Raw genomic sequence first — 18,210 nt, forward strand, 5'->3', positions numbered from 1 at the left:
GTTTGCCCCCATTTTGAGTTCCTTGGGTATCACAACCTCTGGTTTAGAAAACCCTGCTCCATGCCAGCCATGTGAAACTATAGTTTGTACTGCCCAGTCTGCACTCTTTATGACACAGTTAAAATGTTTGGCAGATAAAATCCCAGCTAATGGTGGTACATTGGAGAAAGGATAAATCTTACAGCAACCACACACTTCATTGCTGCATGAAGCAGACAAAAAGAGAGGAAGCAGTGTAGATATCTGGAGGAGTACTTGTATGGCAATGGGAAATAATGCAGATACCCAGCCTAACAATGCCTGAAATCTAGGCCAAGGCCCACCTAATTATAACATTTTCCCTGACAACTACCAAGCAGCTGACAGCTGCTGCAGGGTGTCTGTGCTGGCTTGAGTAATTCTGAATAAAGCTGAAGCTGAGAGACTGGAGAAAAGGGATAATAGCTCGACTGACCAAAGCTACGCCAGTAAATATGTCTTACACCTTTATACTAAGGGTTACTGGCAAGGTCATCATCAGGACTCTAGCTGCCAATTTGAGATTGAGTAAGTACAAAAATCACCTCAATCACATAGAGGAAGCCTGAACTGATAAGCTTTGGGCATTTAGACACCCTTTTTATTACTTTGTTTCTTACCCTACTAACCTAAAAAAGAATGGATTGCATTTAACAAGCGTACAAGAAGCAAGTATGCAGGGTATAATGCTGAAGGTAATAATAACAATAATAATAACTAATATAAATGTGTATAATTGGAAAAGACATCTTTAGATGGTTTAAGGCATCAATCCTTCTCTTTTTGTGTTCACTCAGTGGCTTGAGTTTTGTTTTGGCCTTAGTGTAGACCATTCCTTGGTATTCCTGTTGTTGGTGGCTTGGGACACTGGATATAGACTTTGTGTCCCTCTGAACTATGTGTCATTCACACCTGGTTCTTGCAGCTTTTCTTTCGGTGCTCCCACTCAGACATTCCCACTCATGCCTTATCCATACCAATCCTAAGATTTTTGTGAAAAATTTCTACAAGGTCTGGTCTCAAAAGTTTTTGCGATTCTCTGCAGTGGACCTTTGCGACTCTTCATGGGGCTGATGTTTCATCTGGGACAAGAAGGGTAGCTGAGCTGACTTCGGAGAGCCTCTGCCCCTTTACTTCATTGTAAGTTACTCTCTCAGAGTAGCAAAGGCTGATCCCTGTCCAGGATACAGGGGCAGGAAGCCTCTTGCAAGATCAGTAGGACACTAAGTTTCAGCACAGAACCTTTCATCTGAAGTGGGCAGCCATCTACCTGAAGCTTTTTGTTGGGGTGGTAGTTTTGTGGAAGTGGGACAAAGCCAGTTTTATAATGGAAATTCCCTGTTGCTCTGACAAACACAGTAGAAGTCTGAAAAAATACTGGTGAACCAATGGATTTAAAGGTTGCTGTCATCCAGCTCTGAATCTGAGGTTATTGTTTCTGTGCCACTGTGTTTTAAGAGAGATAACACCAACATATTTTTTTCTTTTTACCTTGCCCTGCTGCCTTTGTTGCTTTTCCTTCTTTTTTTTCAAGTCCGGCTGCAAATAAAAGATATGTTTTAAGTAAGATTTCTAGTCAGCAGTGTTGGTACGTCAAACAAAGCTCTTCTTAATTCCTTACATGTTATTTTCAGTCAAAAGATTTCAAAGGTTTCCAATCATGAGATTCCCCCCGAGATATGAATACATAATAGATGTTTTTTATCTGTCTGAAAGAAGAGTGATTTCTTTTTATACTTTCTTTCAGAAAATACATAGTAGGTATGATCAAACAGAAGATGGGGCTGCCCAGTGCAGGGGGCTTGGAAGTAGATGGTCTTTAAAGTCCCTTCCAACCCAAACCGTTACATTATTCTGTGATGTCACGTGAAACAGGGGATAACCTGCAGCACATCTTTTGTAATGGAGAAGAGAGCAAAGCAAGCAGATCTTTACCTTGCCCAGCCATTTAAGAGTTCCCCAAGCAAGCATGGTTTTCTGTTCACACCAGCAGAAACTTCCACTCTGCACCCCTTACACAGCACAACATTGCACCATATTCTCAGCTTTAAGCACATGGTTAGTCTCAGTGAAGGAAGCAGGCCACAAATGGAGTGTATGCTATGGCTTCTAACTTGATCCTTCCGAATACTGAGATTTCTGTGGGCAAGCAAGAAGTGTGGACCAGACCACTTGTGAAGCAGGGCTGCTTAACCTTTACTGACACCAGAGGAAGCAGCTGTAGCAGCCCAAGTCAGGATGCATGGACATAGCCAATTGCTTATTCACAAGCTTGGCAAACACAGTTTGTAAATTCATTTACACATCTTGGGAGACAAGGGATATTAAGGATAAAACTATCTAAGAAGAGGTGGTGCAAGAAGGGGCACCATTAGACGTTGCTCACATGGATATGGGTATCTTTTATAGTTTCTGACAATTTACACTGCAGGTTTGGTGATGTACAAGGTAATATCTTCAGGACAACATATATATTTCTTATTTCATTGAATTATTTGTGGTTAAATATTGTAAATCTATAAATATACATGTTTAGCTGTAAGTGGCACTTCCAAGACTTCACTTCTGTGAAACCAAGCTTTTGTAGCCATAATTTGTAATTATTACAATAAATAAAATCCTTGCTTTAATTTAAAAGGCTATTGTCTTACAGTGTTTGAGACAAAAAATGTGGCATTAAGAAAATAAGCTTCACTCTCATTGTTTGAAAGTAAAGAACAAACAATCAGCATAGGTGGCAGGATGTAAAATGGACAGTGAAAATTAATTTATATCTGTTGGGTATAGAAAATAACTGCAGCTTTGGGGTCATTAGTACATATAACAACCTCTCAGCTTGTTATTTCACCCTATCATTTTATTAAAACAAATCACAGTTGAAAATTAAGAGTCTGGCTTTTAGAGAGAAAGTAAAATCTGAGGGTCATGTTCTGTTATTATTATTTATCCTGAGAAAGTCAGGGAATTCAAAGGACCTATGAAGTACCTCCATGTGTGCTCACTGCTTCCCTGCTGCCTGGACTGCAAGTCTGGCCTCAGGGATGCCACCAGGACATGCTTTCGAGAGCATTCTGGAACTGCTGGGCATGATGGCTCAAGCAGATCAACTCAGTCAATAAGCTATGGTCTGTCTGCAAGGTCTGCTGGTGGGCTGGTGACCAAAGGAATGATCTTCTGCTCCCAGATTCCCTGAATCTGAGATTCAGTGAAAAGTCAGGTATCAATAGATGAACTGCTTCATGTTGTGTGGGATGAACCCACTCACAGGCATCACTTAAGTGTTTGTGAGCAAGCTCAATGTAAATAGTGAAATATTGCACTTCTGCACCTCAGTTACTTCAGGGAACTTATTTTATTGAAGATAATCTTCAATTTTCCTGAAAATAAAATCTAGGTTGAAAATATGTCTGACTCAATCCTCAAGGATAGAAATGGAATACTCCCTTTTTTTTTCCCTGAGTACCTAATTTTTTATTGGTGTTCATAGACACAGAGAAAGCCAAAAAGAACCAAAGACCCTTAATATTTATTGTAGACCTCTGCTATTGTCATCCATATTACTTGGGCCCAGATCAGCAGTACTACTTATACTAACCATGGATTAGATTCTGATAAGCCAAGATGAATCTGAGCACTGAGCCCTGCCACTGAGCAAATCAATATCACAGTGCTTCTAAAATGCTTACTGAAGTGGTCAATATCTTGAAGAATAAGCCTATTTGAATATGGAAAGAAATATATGAAAAGGGACACCAGAAACATGTCCCATACTCATTTCAAAATATATTTTTCACATTAAAACTGCAAAAGCAGCTATGACAAGAGTTAAATAAGCTATTGAGAACTATTGTTTTCTTCAAAGCATTTTCATCCTTTTTAGCTGAAATGAAAGGATTTTTGGTTTGTAAAATTTCTGAAAGCCAGAATACTAATGGAATAAATGTATTTTTTTTCTGGATACTGAACTGCAGGCTAGAAGAACAGTGCAGCTTTCTGAGAAAATCAGGTGTTTAGTCATCAAATGTATGTGGTGGTGGTAGACCAAGAGTGTGGTTATCATGAAGGAACCTCCATTCCTTGAGAAACATCGAGGCTGCTATAACAACCAGTTATAGATATATTAACAGTATTCTGGCTTTCAGTGCACTCAGTAATACAGCACCACTTCCATGAGTGAGTGCTTGTAAGGAAGAATTTGCTTAGACAGAACAGAGCTCCAGTAACTTTTGGGAACTGCCAAGTAATATCATCCAGACATGGCAGAGCAGTCTGGGAGAGTCTCCTATTGTCTGGGAGGACAAATAGGACATTCTGTTATTCCCTTTGCTTTTTCAGAAGAGAGGCATGAGCTACTTTGATGATGCTGAGAGGTCTTTTATCATGAAGGTAATAGCTGTCACTTTGAAAGTCTCCATAAACAGGAAGCCCATCCATGTAGAATCAGTATTTGGAATAAGATTCAGAAGGTTTGGTTGTCTCTGTTTCGATCAGAATAGAGACACGATTTCTGAGTAGGTCAAGATGTCATCTCTTCCACTGGGCATTTTCAAAGTTCTTGCCACTTCTGAATGGCAGCCTGAAAGATGATCTCTTTGTGAAAAATGATCCTGTTCTAAGTATTCCCTATTTGAAAAGCTAATCTTTTAGCCATATGACTTAGGTAATATTAATGTTGTAATATATTATAATTTTCTCTTCTGTAGAATGGCAGGCATTAAAAAAATAAAGAAGAAATACAACCCTCCATCCTAAACCAAACCCACAAAAACTCCTGCATGAAACAATACAAAATAAAATGAAGGTAAAATCAGGAATTCATCAGCGATTAATATTTTCAGTAAAATATAGTTTCAAAAAATAGATTAAACAAGTGGAGAAATACTCCCACATCTATTTTGTCATTTCTCAGCAAAATTCTTGACAACTTGGCATAATGTAAGTCAAATGGGCAATTTACTTTATAATTGTTTCTCTGATTCCATCATAAGCTCTTAGGAAACAAATGAGAGACAATTCAGCAGATATTTTTTTATGCTGAAAGTGGCCAGGAGAACAATTAATCAGTCAAATATTTGTGCAGTCTCAATAGTTGTAGGCTACAATCAAATTTGTCAGAATATTTTTATCCCAAAAGAGACAGGTTGCATAACTAGCATCAACATCAAAAATATGCATTCTAAAATGTCACTGATTTTAAAGCTATTTTGAGATATTTGCCCAGTGTGATGGAAGACTGAAAGAAATCATTCCCACTGGAAACAAACAACATTTCACTCACTGAACCCTGAGGTCAGAGGCTCCTCATTATGACATCACAAAAATCAAGAAATCATTAACCTAAGAAGTGTATGTTATGGTTTAGGAACTGTTCTATTATATAGAGAAATTTAAAAAATTCATGCTGTAGTGGCTTTTGAGAAAATGCAAGAAAGCTCCATGTGCATTTGATAGTTCATAAGAAGTACAGGGTAGTGGGAATGTCCCACACCTCCTTCTATGCCGCCAGATTAATTTTGTTTAATTACCAAAGAAGATAATTTCATCAAAAGCCTTGCTTTTTTCACAACAGAATTGTTTGCCTTCCATGAATATGTTAAACAATTTTTACATTTGCCAACACCTACTGAATACTGAAAATCACATTGTGCCCAGAGAGCTGCTAAGTCTCTAAGGACTAACAGGAGAAAAATGAGAAACAAAAAAAAAAATAAATAGCAACAATGTAGAACCAAGAAATATGGTTTGGAAAGATATTATTTTCTTCAGACTTGAAGAAAGATTAAACACTACTTAATGACTAGTATTAAACACTACTGCAGACAAGAATTTGTCTGCATCACAAAGGAATATAGAAGAAAATAACAGCATTCCTTTGTGATTCTTGCTAAGTGGCAAAAGGAACAGCTGTAACATTTTCATAAAAATATGATTTTCCCCCTGGGATACAGGCTAAGTTTGAGTTTCAAAATTAGCAACATAAAGTTAAACTTAGATGACATGCTAACAAAAAATGTTTAAGAAATCAACAATTTCCCCAGAGTTAAAATCAGCTCATTTTTATTTAATGAGGAATAAAACAAAGTTGTCATTACATATACACTGGCGAACAATTTCAGGTTCAATATAACATTGATCCTATAGCGAAACTAATATGGCTGAGGCCAGCACCTTCAGTCGTGAGACTGCTCTTTTGATAACAGAAATAACAGAATTATTCCTATATTATATAATGGAAACCCACTGTTTCTACTTATCCTTAATTAACTGAACTACCTAAAACTTTTTTTTTTCTTCCTATTTGTCTGAAAGGGAATGCTTATAAAAGTATGGTGGTCATTGACATGAATAAATATGGACTACAAATGAAGGGCAGTTTGTAACCTGACATTCCATTTTCCATTTTTGTTAAAGTTCCAGCTGAAATCTGTAATGTTCTTGAGGGCAATTTGGAGCTAGTAACTTACACTGTATGTCTGCAAAAACCAGACACTGATGTGAAGGAATTAAATATTTGCTATATTTGTTCAGCTTGAATTTACGTCCTTGATGTTGCTCACCAGTCCCAGTTCCCTGTGCCTTGTGGAAAGGAGGAACCTTTGGAGTAAGAATTGATGCTCTCACACCTCCTACCTTCTGCCATTGACAGTTCATGTATGAAAGGCAGGCAAAACCTGTTACACCAAACCTCCCTGCAAAACTCCCTAGACTTCTTAAAGAAAACAACTGTTCAGTCACTGGGTTTGTCCTGAAGTTTGAATGGCAAAAAGAGAAATATTGCTTTGTGTCATGCCTCTGTAGAAGATTGGTTACTTCTCCTTTCTGCCTATCACAAAAGCCTTATGGCTTGAGTTAGGGTTAGAAACTGAATTTCAGATTGTTGGAGAATTACAGTTAGTCCATGAAAAATTTGAGGAAAAGATGCCTCCTTTGAGATGCTGCAAGGAAGACACCATTATAATTTAAAAAGTTGTCTGTTTCAAATAAATGATATTGTTAAAAGTTTTTTCACAAGCAGCTTTTTTTCATTACAGTAAAGTTAACAGCAGCATTCTTCCATTTCAATTTTCAAAACCAATCAAATTACTCACCTTTTGTCTTTGGAGTTTCCACAGCTGCTGTAAAATAAAACATTCACAGAAACAAATTGCATAAATGAATAATGGAAATAAAATTGATCCTAACACCTCTTCCCTTTGTCAATATGCTATTTATCTATGCTGAGCAGGATTTCATTTTTTATGTAGACAAAAGCTGACACACGCATGTGTTGCTTGTTTAGATAGTCTCATGGCAGATGACTAATTAACCTGTAGATTAAAAGCAGTGGAAAACAAGGCCAATAGATAAGTTATATATGGAGCTTCAGTAGCTTTGCTATTTTCAAGTGTGAGGATGAGACAAGGAGTAAAATAAGCTCCAGAATGAGCATATATTAAACATGCAACATGCAATAGAAATGTTTTTTTAACAATCTTAGTGATTTGCAGAAGCTAGAAATTTTTGCACTTAATTTTTTTTTTTTTGAGTTTATTGAAACTTCTAGAATTGATACAGAGGAGGATCCAGTTTCAAAACTCTTTCTTTATATAAGTTTTCTTAGTTTCATTTCTTTACTATTCTTCACAATTGCATTAACTAAATGCAAATTAAGTGAACTACCACATTTCTCTTTTTTTCATTATTCACACCTTCATTCTGAAGCCCTGTGACAGGCTTTTATGTTATAGAAAAGGACAGATTCATTTTTCTGCAAATTGACTTTCTACTGTAGGTATTTCTTGCTCTGAATTTGTATCTGAGAAAATAGAGTCATCTGATGAATGAGTCATCAAGCTTGGCTATAAAAGGAGAAAATCTTTATGCTCTCCCAAATTTGGATAAACTGGAGAAGTGGGTTCCACATGGGAACAAGAGCACCTTGCTGCAACAATAAAATGCACGGGTGCTCTGCATAAAAAAAAAATTAAACAGCCTACTTTTTTTTCCTACCCTCCACCTTCTGAGTCTTGTATTTTGTGTTTGTTTCTCCATCCATTTACTGTAACTTTCTTTGAAAAGAGAAAGATTTTAAAAGATAAAATAAAGAATCATTTCCCTCTTGTTCTTCTCAGCATTTAATTAGATCTCAGTTCCAGAAGACCGAATGATGGCTTCACATCAATTCAATTGCTTAAGTAACTTTAATAAAACCAGCAAAATTATATTCATGGTTTCATTTTTTAAATTCCTCTACGTAATCCTGTCTCAACTGATAATCAAACCAGATAAATGAGACTCTAAAACTTACAATCTTTTACAGGACTTACCATGTACTTTTGTTTCTTTCTTTGTTGTTTTGCCTGTAAAAACAAATGTTTAAAATATCAAATATTAACTTCTGACAAGAATTAATTTAAAATATTAGAATTTTTAAAAAGTAAGATAAAATGGAGAGAATATTCACCAGGTTCCATTATTTTTTCTGTTTTATGTGGTTCTGGAAAAGAAAAAAAAGGTAAAGTGTACATTTGGCTTCTTGTAATGATTTGTTTGATTGCCTTGGACAATTATTTTTAATGTTACTGTTGGCTATTGGATGTGACACATTTCTATGGACTCTCAGTTCAGTGAGTCCTTCCCTGCTTTCCAGTGTGTCAAAATAAAGCCTTTATATTTGTAATCAATCTCTTCAGTGGTTTTCACACTGGATACACAGGGTCAGATTAGCTGTTAATAAGGGAGAGCAAAGGATTCAACTTTTATAATAAAGTTCTAAAAGGAAACCATAAAAACCGTGTATGTAAAAACATCTGCAGTTTTGCTTCAGGGTGGTTTAAATGGAGGTCTGCAACCCAACTATATGTGCTTGAGGACAGCTACTTTTTAATGGTAGTTTCTGTAACACCTCTTTCCATGCTGCAAGAATGTGCTTTAACACCCCCTCACAGAGGCATCAGGGCAGCCTGTCACAGATAGAGACTGAACAACATCTACCAGCCAGTGCTGACATTCACAGTAGCAAAGAAAATAGTTTTTTCCATCTGCAGATGCTTTTAAACAGCATATGGAAAGGCTGTGCTGTGCAAGTTTGGATCCACACAAGAACATTTCCTAAATTCAAGAGTATCTGAGCTGACTGATCACAAGATAGATCATAGAATCATCAAATCATAGAATATCCTGAACTAGAAGGGATATTATTGAGCTCTAACTCAGGATATTCTATGATTCTATGATTCACAAGGATCATTGGGTCCTGCTCCTGGCTCTCCACAGCATAGTGCCAAGTCACACTATGTGCCTGAGAGCATCATCCATATGCTTCTTGAACTCTGTCAGGCTTGGTGCTGTGACCATTTCCCTGGGGAGCCAGTTCCAGCGCCCAACCACCCTCTGGGAGAAGAACCTTTTCCTGACATCCAGCCTAAACATCTCCTGATTCAGCTTCAGGCCATTCCCTCAGGTCCTGTCACTGGTCAGCACAAAGAAGAGATCAGTGTCTGCTAGTGTTTCCCCTCAAGAGGAAGTTGCAGACAGCAATGAGGTCTACTTATAGTCTCCTCTTCTCAAGGCTGCACAAACCAAGTAATTTCATCCACTCCTCATGTAACATCTCCACTAGACACTTAAGTATCTTCACAGTCCTCCTCTGGATGCTCCCTAATAACTTTATATCCTCATATTGTGGTGCTCAAAACTGCACACAGGACTCACGGTGAATACTTTAAAATACAAGCTCATTGCTTACCACTATCTAATGACTGTATTTTCTCCAGGCTTATTACAGTTTATATTTATATTAAAGCTGTGGTATAGAGTTGAGCAACATTAATGTTTAAACAGCTTCCACTCTAGAATCAAGATATAAAGTTCCGTGTTGAAAGTGGTTCTGAATGTTGTATCCTCACTAAAAGCAACCTTATTCACAGATGTGACCTATCACTCAATTGAATAAGAAAAAGGAAATAAGAAAAGCCAACATAAAATTAAATATACTTATAAACAACATTAATATGAATAATATTTCCATTAAATATTAATTTGTAATCAATGCTAATACTGACTGTGCAGTGGGCAAATAAAAGATACATAGTTCATGCAAAGCTATGAAAAAAATTAATATTTGAAAGGACAGATTGATCTTAAAAACCCCACAATTGTTAAGTTTTAACCAAAATATGTCATTACTCCATATTCCCACCCCAAAAAAGCTTATATTGAATGATACATTTCCATTCTATCTGAAATAAAATGCTCCTTTTTGTCTGAGTTTTCAGATCTCTCTGAAGAGTCATCTTTTATATATTTCAAAGAAAAATGTAGTTTCCAAAAAAAAGCTTTGAGCCAAGTTCTAAAAACAAAAAGTTATTTTTATTTTTTTTTCCCCAAATCATTTATGGAATTACATTACAACTTCAAAAACAATATCTTTGAGCCAGAATTTACTTTTCAAAGTATCAAGATTAATTGACTGAAATAATGAACTTTAATATAGGCTCAATATAGTCTTAATATAGTTATAGAAATAATATTTTAATATATTGATTGCATAACAAATGTTAAAAATATTGTAGGCTCTTTAAAGACATATTTTATATGAGAAATGAAGTTTTAGTGGAAATGATGATGGAGCTGGTTTGTGTCATCAAAAGAAAAGAGTCATGGTTGTGATTTTCCCCACAATATGAAAAAGTGATGGAAATAGAGAGCAAGGTGGTATTTATTGCCTGGATAAATGTATTTTCTTGATGGCATCCTACCCTGGGTTGTAATTGTAGTACAGGTCAAGGAGGAAAAATATAGCTAAAACTGAGAGGACAAAAGTTTGGGACTCAGTGGCTTGGCTGGCTCAATGCTCTTAATCATGGCAACATCTGCAGCTTTGATTTTGTGTAGCCCGAGTGCTCTTCAGACTCTCCACTTGCAGATATTTTAGGACTTGTTCTGGAAATTATAATTTTCACTGGTATTGTGGGGGTTTCTGTTTGACTGTTGCTCAGGACAGCTTAATGGAAACTAAAGGAAATGTAATTCAGTCTTTAGTGGTTCTTAGGCAATTATTTTTCTCTCTCATTCTAAGATCTCTCAGCTCTCAGGAGATCAGGGAACAGAATGATCCTAGCAACACTCAAGCAAGTGTTTTGGCAAAGTTTAAAAGAATCCATTTATTTAGCTTTATTTCACATTTTTTTCCCTAAACTGAAAACATGAGGTAAGGCCTATAGCGCTTCTTTCATAACAGTTTTATTTCCAGAAGCATATGAAATAAAATCCTTTTCCATGAGAAAATTTATAAAAATGAATAACATAGAATTTGACATTAAGCATTTCTGGGAAATCTGACACGACATGAGATTCCACGTGATTCATGTCCTGATATTTGAATGGAATTAACTGAAAACTTTTATTGCACAAGCCATAAACTGAAGGAAATTTCAGACTTGGGTCTTTCCTGTTTGCTGAAAGTTATCATTCCTTGATCTCAATGTCTTATGCTTTACTTTTTTTTTGTACTTTCAAGTAGTTAGTATGACACATGAAAGGATATTGCCAGCTGTAAACAGGTCAAATATTTGCCATGGCATTTGTCATTATTTTTATGTTTAACCATTTTTGCATGTATATGAGACAGTACAGCATATTTTTATTCAGGGAAGTTTTGCTGGTAATATAGTATTTTTCTACCATGCATGGAATTGAGATTTGATTTAGTTTGACATTTTACCATCTTTATTTGCTCTGATGCTTTAAACAAATGGCTTTTATTTTTTTATGAAAACTGGCACAGTTATGTATAAGTTGCTCATAAAACCATACAAATGTGTTTTTTGCTTCATTACTAGTGACATATTCCTAGGCAACTCAGAGTAGGTGGGAGAGAGAAGAAAACGTGAACCTGCCTCTGTAGCTCTTCCCTAAGCCACATTATTCCCTAAAGCAAAAACAGCGCTGAAAAGCATCTAGGCTGGCAAATTTGCTGAGGTGTATTTTAATCTTTAGTACCAGAATAGACAGTCACAAAGGGTGACCCTCTGCTACCTGACAGGAAAGAACAGTTGATTTCCTGTCATAATTTATACAGGTATGTGCACACATGTATGAGTGTTTTTGTGCACCTGTTGTTTCCTAATTCAGATAAAGTATTCATGTCAAAGAATGGTTCAGGAAAAGAAAATTTTTATTGGGAATGACACAGACTGGAAAAGTTTAAATAAATGGCATTTCAAGTGGATATGCTGTTGTGTGGGATGCACCACATGTTAATTAACCAACACCATTTTGTTTGCACTCAGTAGCTGAAAAGAAAATGGTGCTATCTGCAGTGCTGTTTATCTTTTACCACAAATATTTCAGCAAAGCCTACTGTTGTCATAGTCTATGCAGAGTCTTAGATACTTAAATCCTTATCAGAAAATTAGCTTGGTATAATAGTTTTGTAATCTTGGTTTTATAGGCTATACATAAAACTTCTTGGAACTTCATATCATGTTGGTTAAATAAAACCAAATGAGACAGAGTGGTAGAGCTTTCCAAGTTATCCTGTCATTAAGAATATTGCGAACAAAAGCATTTAGATAAAGATGAGATCCCTTTAGTCCCTTCTGCTGAAGGGAAATGTTGCAATATATGTTCAATCATGTAGTTAGACCTGAGATAATCCACATGAGAAAGTCTTGCATCAAACTAGATTTTTCCTGTTCTCCGGCTTCCAAGGAGTATGTGTTTATCTATATTTCACTGCTATTCTTATTTTCTTGCTCATTGTAGAAAACCTCACCACTATTTTATGCTTTTATTTATAAAGATCATGAACTGTACAAATACATTTCTTTCTGGAACGAGAAGACACCAAGGAAACCTCTTACATCATGAAATCATGCCACACATATACTCACTCCTTTATATATTATCATCTTTTGAGGAGGGCAAAAGTTTTCCTTATGGCTTTTTGTGAAGAAAAGGAAAGCAGGTTACAGTTTTCTGTATCTTTCTCAGAAATCTGCTACCTTGTTGGGAAATATCAGATAAAAATTTTGTGCAAAAAAAAAGAAAGAAAAGCCTGGATGAAATGCAACTGCATTCAGTTCCATCTCTTTGATCTGAGGCTTTTCTTCACAGGCAGAAAGCAATGGCATTAAAACTGTCCATCATAAATTGTAGATATAATATAAGAATATATGTTATAGAAAAGTCTAATCCACACCACTGCTCCCCTGCAAATCAAGTGACATTTTCATAATGACCACAATGAACTGGATGAGGCCCATTCATTTCCATTATTGCGAAATGAAGTTGGTACCACTTCCAGAACATTAATGCCTGGAAAGATAATTATATCCGTAGTGTATGCGATAGTCTGGATTCAACAAAGCTTAAACATGCCTTTGAATGCTTTGCTAGGTGACCCGCCTGGTGAATGCAGGAAAGGCTGTGGATGTTGTCTATTTGGACTTCAGCAAGGCCTTTGACACTGTTTCCCACAGCACACTCCTGGAAAAGCTGGCAGCTCATGGCTTGGACAGGAGCACTCTCTGCTGTGTTAGGACCTGGCTGGATGGCCAGGGAGTGGTGGTGAGCAGTGCTGCATCCAACTGGGGCCAGTCACCAGTGGTGTCCCTCAGGGGTCTGTGCTGGGGCCAGTTCTGTTCAGTGTTTTTATTGACCACATGGATGAGGGGATTGAGTCTTTCATTAGTAAATTTGCAGATGACACTAAACTGGGAGCGTGTGTCGATCTGTTGGAAGGTAGGAGGGCTCTGCAAAGAGACCTAGAGATGGTTGGATGGATGGGCAGAGTCCCATAAGATGAAGTTCAATAAATCCAAGTGCCGAGTTCTGCATTTTGACCACAATAACCCCCTGCAGTATTATAGGCCGGGGATGACGTGGCTGGACAGTGCCCAGGCAGAAAGGGACCTGGGGGTACTGGTCGACAGCCAGCTGAACATGAGCCAGCAGTGTGCCCTGGTGGCCAAGAAGGCCAATGGCATCCTGGCCAGTATCAGGAATGGTGCGGTCAGCAGGAGCAGGAAGGTCATTCTTCCCCTGTACCCGGCACTGGTGAGGCTGCACCTTGAGTGCTGTGTCCAGTTCTGGGCCCCTCAGTTTAGGAAGGACATTGAGATGCTTGAGCGTGTCCAGAGGAGGTAACAAGGCTGGTGAGGGGCTTGGAACACAAACCCTGTGAGGAATGGCTGAAGGAGCTGGGGTTGTTTAGTCTGGAGATAAGGATACTCAGGGGTGGCCTTATCACTCTCTACAACTTCCTGAAGGGTGGTTGTAGTCAGGGTTGGTGTTTTTCACCAGGCAGCAACTGACAGAACCAGAGGACACAGCCTTAAGCTGTGTCAAAGGAAATACAGGTTGGACATGAGGAAAAAGTTTTTATGGTAGGAATGAAAAAGTACTGGAATAGTCTGCCAGGAGAGGTGGTGGAGTCACCATCCCTGGATGTGTTTAAAAAAAGATTGGATGTGGCACTCAGTCCACGGTCTAGATGAGGTGTTAGGGGATGGGTTGGAGTTGATGATCTTGAAGGTCTCTTCCAACCTCATTATTCTGTGAATTCTGTGATTCTGTGAACTGAAGATGGAGTTAAAGATATGTTAAATCTTTGTTGAAATTGGGCCCAATTCTAGGCAAAAGTGCACTCGAATAATTAAACAAGTTCAGGGCTATGAAAGTTTGCCAGCCTCAGAACAAAGCACCTTAAAATGCCTTTTCTGTAAAGAGTGGACACTTATATAATCCTGTTAGCGCCAATTTTTTAATTGCACTTAATTTGACACTCTTTTATTGATATTATTTTTACTTTCATGTATGAATAAAAATAATTTTTGTAGTTAACTTGCTCCCCCTGCCTTGCTCTTAAAGTAGTGCTGTCTTTGTGTTAGCAATGCAAGAGTACTTTGATGCATAGCAAATATCTGGTGACAAAAAAAGAAACAAGACTGCATTTACAGTACAAGTGTCTTCACACACACTGTGATCTGAAAGGAAGTACTGGAAATTATTTTAACTCTATATTATCCTAGAAGAGAGAATACACTAAGGAAAGTATAAATGCAAAATAACGTGCCAAGCTATGAGACTGGGGATTTCAACATCCCAGCAAAAGTAGAAAAAAATATCATGGATTTTAGGCCATTTACTCAAAAACATTTTAGAAATGGTGAATTAAAACTGGATTTCAGATTAGAAAGCTTAGTGTAAAATAAGCTATTTCATGCTCTATTTAAATAAATCCTATGTATAAAGAATTCATGGTTGTAAAGTTAAATCTTCTAACATCAGAAAATTCTTTCCCTTACAGGGCATCATCTATTGTGACATAAGTAAAGAATTCATTTTTCCTTTTCCATTCAGAGTCAGATAATGGCTCAGTTTACATAATCCTGTGGACAATTTAAGACATCATGTTATTTTCTCAGACTTCAACTGAGATGGAAATGTCAGTGGGTTGAAATGATTTGTGGAGTACATCTCCATCCACATAAGAGATTCTTGTAAATATTAAGTGACTGAGTGATGGACTACTGCACCAGCAACAAGATTTTAGCTGCTGAGGGTGCAGTGCATTCCTGGCGTACCACAAGCAGAGTCAGCTCTGAGGCTTCAATAAAGCCAAGTGGAAGCACCCTGGGACAAACAGCTGAGGAACAAAACTCAGATTCTCCTTCCTTCGGCATATTGCTGGAGATTGAGCTCAGATAATCTCCATCTACCGTACAAAAACAGGCAAGACTGGAACCATCCCATTGAAACCAGAAAGAAAATTACTAAGTCAGAGAAGATATGATATTTAACTTCCCAAAAAGCTAAGGTGGGACAGAGGAAGAATTATGCTAAAATTGACAGAAAATAAAGTTTTGGTGATTCAGAAGGACTGCAGAATGATCCTGGGTCTAAATTCAAAGATCCTGAGCAGCAGTATTAATACAGGTAGGGCTTCAGTATTTTGTTTACCGCTGCATAAACACCTGCTGAGTGAAGATATATTTTCTACAGAAATAAACTGCAAAGCTTGTCCTTCTACATTCAGTAAGTTACCTCTAACATTTGTCGCCAAAAAGATAGACTGTAAACCCAGAATATAAACTGAATGGCTGTGCTTATGTTCTGAAAAAGTCTGAGAGGGTTAACTTCAGGAAACAGAAAATTTAACTGTCTACTCCAGCTACCAGAATAATTTTCTTGGTAACATCAGTACGACAGAAATACATGCATAGATGCTTTCACCAGGTGCAGTGGCTGCTTATGAAGAGAAATTTCAGGGCACACAGAGGCCCTCAGACATAAGATCTTGATGAGAATGCAGGATGGAAAACTTTATTATGTCCCTACAGAGAAAGAGAGAGACAGGCGCCTTTTCCTTTCTCCAGAAGTACTTACAGGGGGTGTGTAACATAAACTTGACCCTGATTTTCGAAGTCTCTCCTCTTGGACTGACTATACATGAGTATAAATGAGAATACATAGTTTGATGTATAATGCAGAGGGTGTGGGGCTGTGAGTAAAATACATCCCTGACATGTGACTTGAGACTTGAATCTGAGAGACCTGACAAAAAATCCATGATAAGTTTGCTTGTTCCACTGCATTGCTAAATTATGCAAAAGAATTGCTGAATTTTATTACTCTTCTGTAACATATGGTTTTAGCTTTATATATACTTGTGTCCTATAGGTGATAATTAAAAGATAATCAATAATGCAGCTCCTTGACAAAATTTTTCTACATTTCAGACATATCTACTGTGCCATAAACTTCTGGGTTTTTTTTTTTCCCTTTTTATGTAGATTAAAACTGGTTATACCTTATGGGAATAGCTTTCCTGCTGCCATTTTAGTTACAATCATTTATCTTGAACCAAGAGTTAAAATAACTTCCCTGCTAAGTAAATAAGTAAATAGTGCCCATTGCCAGTAAAACCAGTAGTGCTTCCTGCTTTGGACAGGGTGATCTGAACCTATACAACCCATCCTCCAACCAAGTTTTTCAGTATAGCCTGCATTCTAATATTCTGTACTTACCCCATGGACCCATTTCTTACATAATTTCATACAAAATGTCCTCTTTCTGCCTTTTACAAACAGTGAAAAATTGGTGGCATAATAAAGTAATAGTAGTTCTGGTACAACTGGCAGTCACTTTGGGAGATTGGATGCAGCTGACATCTAAGCACTTAAAATTAGCTATTGTCTGTCATATTTATTTTATTCTTTCTGGATCCAGACTAAATTTTATTGATTTTCCAGGGGGAAATTTTGCTTAAAAGTAGTTTCTATTATGAACCCAAAGCAAGTGATGAAAAATATTTTTTTTTGCATGTGTGTGGAGAGGAAGATGAGAAAAAATAGGCATTAAAACACAGTAATTAAGCAGTTAAGTGACAGTACAAAATCTGTTAAACGTACTGTAAAATTAATAAAAAATTTCAAGACCATTCCAGGGAAATTCTAAGCAGCAATTAGGATTTAATGTTTGCAGTGTTGAAAAGAGTTAGAGCTGGTTTTCAAATCAGGCAAATTATCAGGGGAAAGCAGTGACACTGGTGCTTAGAGAAAGTGCAGGAGTCTTGCCTATGAAGGGAGGCCGTCTCCTGAGAGGTACTCAGAGATGAGCTGTTCCCATCCCTCTCCCTAGCTCCAGGAGTGCCACAAACCAGTGGCACTGAGGCTCCTCACTGCCTGCCAGAGAATACGGTCAGCCTCTGGCTAATTTAGCTGGAAATGCTCTCTGCATGGTTTCATTGAGCCTGTGCTCCCTCCCCTGTCCTGCAGCTCCATGCACTGGCTTTTCCCAGTGACAAAACAGACCCAGCAAACTTACTAAACCGAGGTGTGACGACTCTGCCCCACCGGCAGCTGGAACGTTCACCCAGCAGAATTAGCTACAACTGCGGGGCATGAGAAGGATTGAGGTGTGAGGCTCCAGAGGGATGGCAATAAGAGGGAGATTTCCCTCCTAACCCCCTCTCCTGACAGAAGATGTCAGGATGAGGCAGCTACTCACCACCTACATGCCTGGCTCTGAGAAACTCTTCAGAGAGAGTCTGCTGGGCCCAGCACTCAAGGGGTGCATGAGGAAATCCTGTGGAAGAAACCTGTGCCACTCTTCAGGGTAAAAGGACAGACTAATATTTTGTAAGGGTAGGTCACTCTCAGCCCTGTTCTGCTGGCACAGCTGGGCAGACAATGCACTGTGCAGAAA

The 18,210-nt window shown here is 37.8% G+C and overlaps 1 protein-coding gene across 1 annotated transcript in view; it reads right to left on the minus strand.

Moving 5' to 3' along the window:
• Positions 1-1,456: 1,456 nt before the first annotated feature.
• Positions 1,457-18,210, minus strand: part of LOC137471936 (triadin-like) — a 106,968-nt gene continuing 90,214 nt past the window's right edge. The window contains exons 13-15 of the mRNA XM_068186642.1: positions 8,325-8,357; positions 7,107-7,133; positions 1,457-1,557 (exon numbers count right to left, since the gene is read on the minus strand). Coding sequence (XP_068042743.1) covers positions 1,472-1,557; positions 7,107-7,133; positions 8,325-8,357 — 146 coding nt within the window. The 3' untranslated portion in view covers positions 1,457-1,471. The remainder of the gene's footprint in view (positions 1,558-7,106; positions 7,134-8,324; positions 8,358-18,210) is intronic.

Source organism: Anomalospiza imberbis, chromosome 3 (assembly GCF_031753505.1).
Source record: "Anomalospiza imberbis isolate Cuckoo-Finch-1a 21T00152 chromosome 3, ASM3175350v1, whole genome shotgun sequence".
NCBI classification, from domain to species: Eukaryota; Metazoa; Chordata; class Aves; order Passeriformes; family Viduidae; genus Anomalospiza; species Anomalospiza imberbis.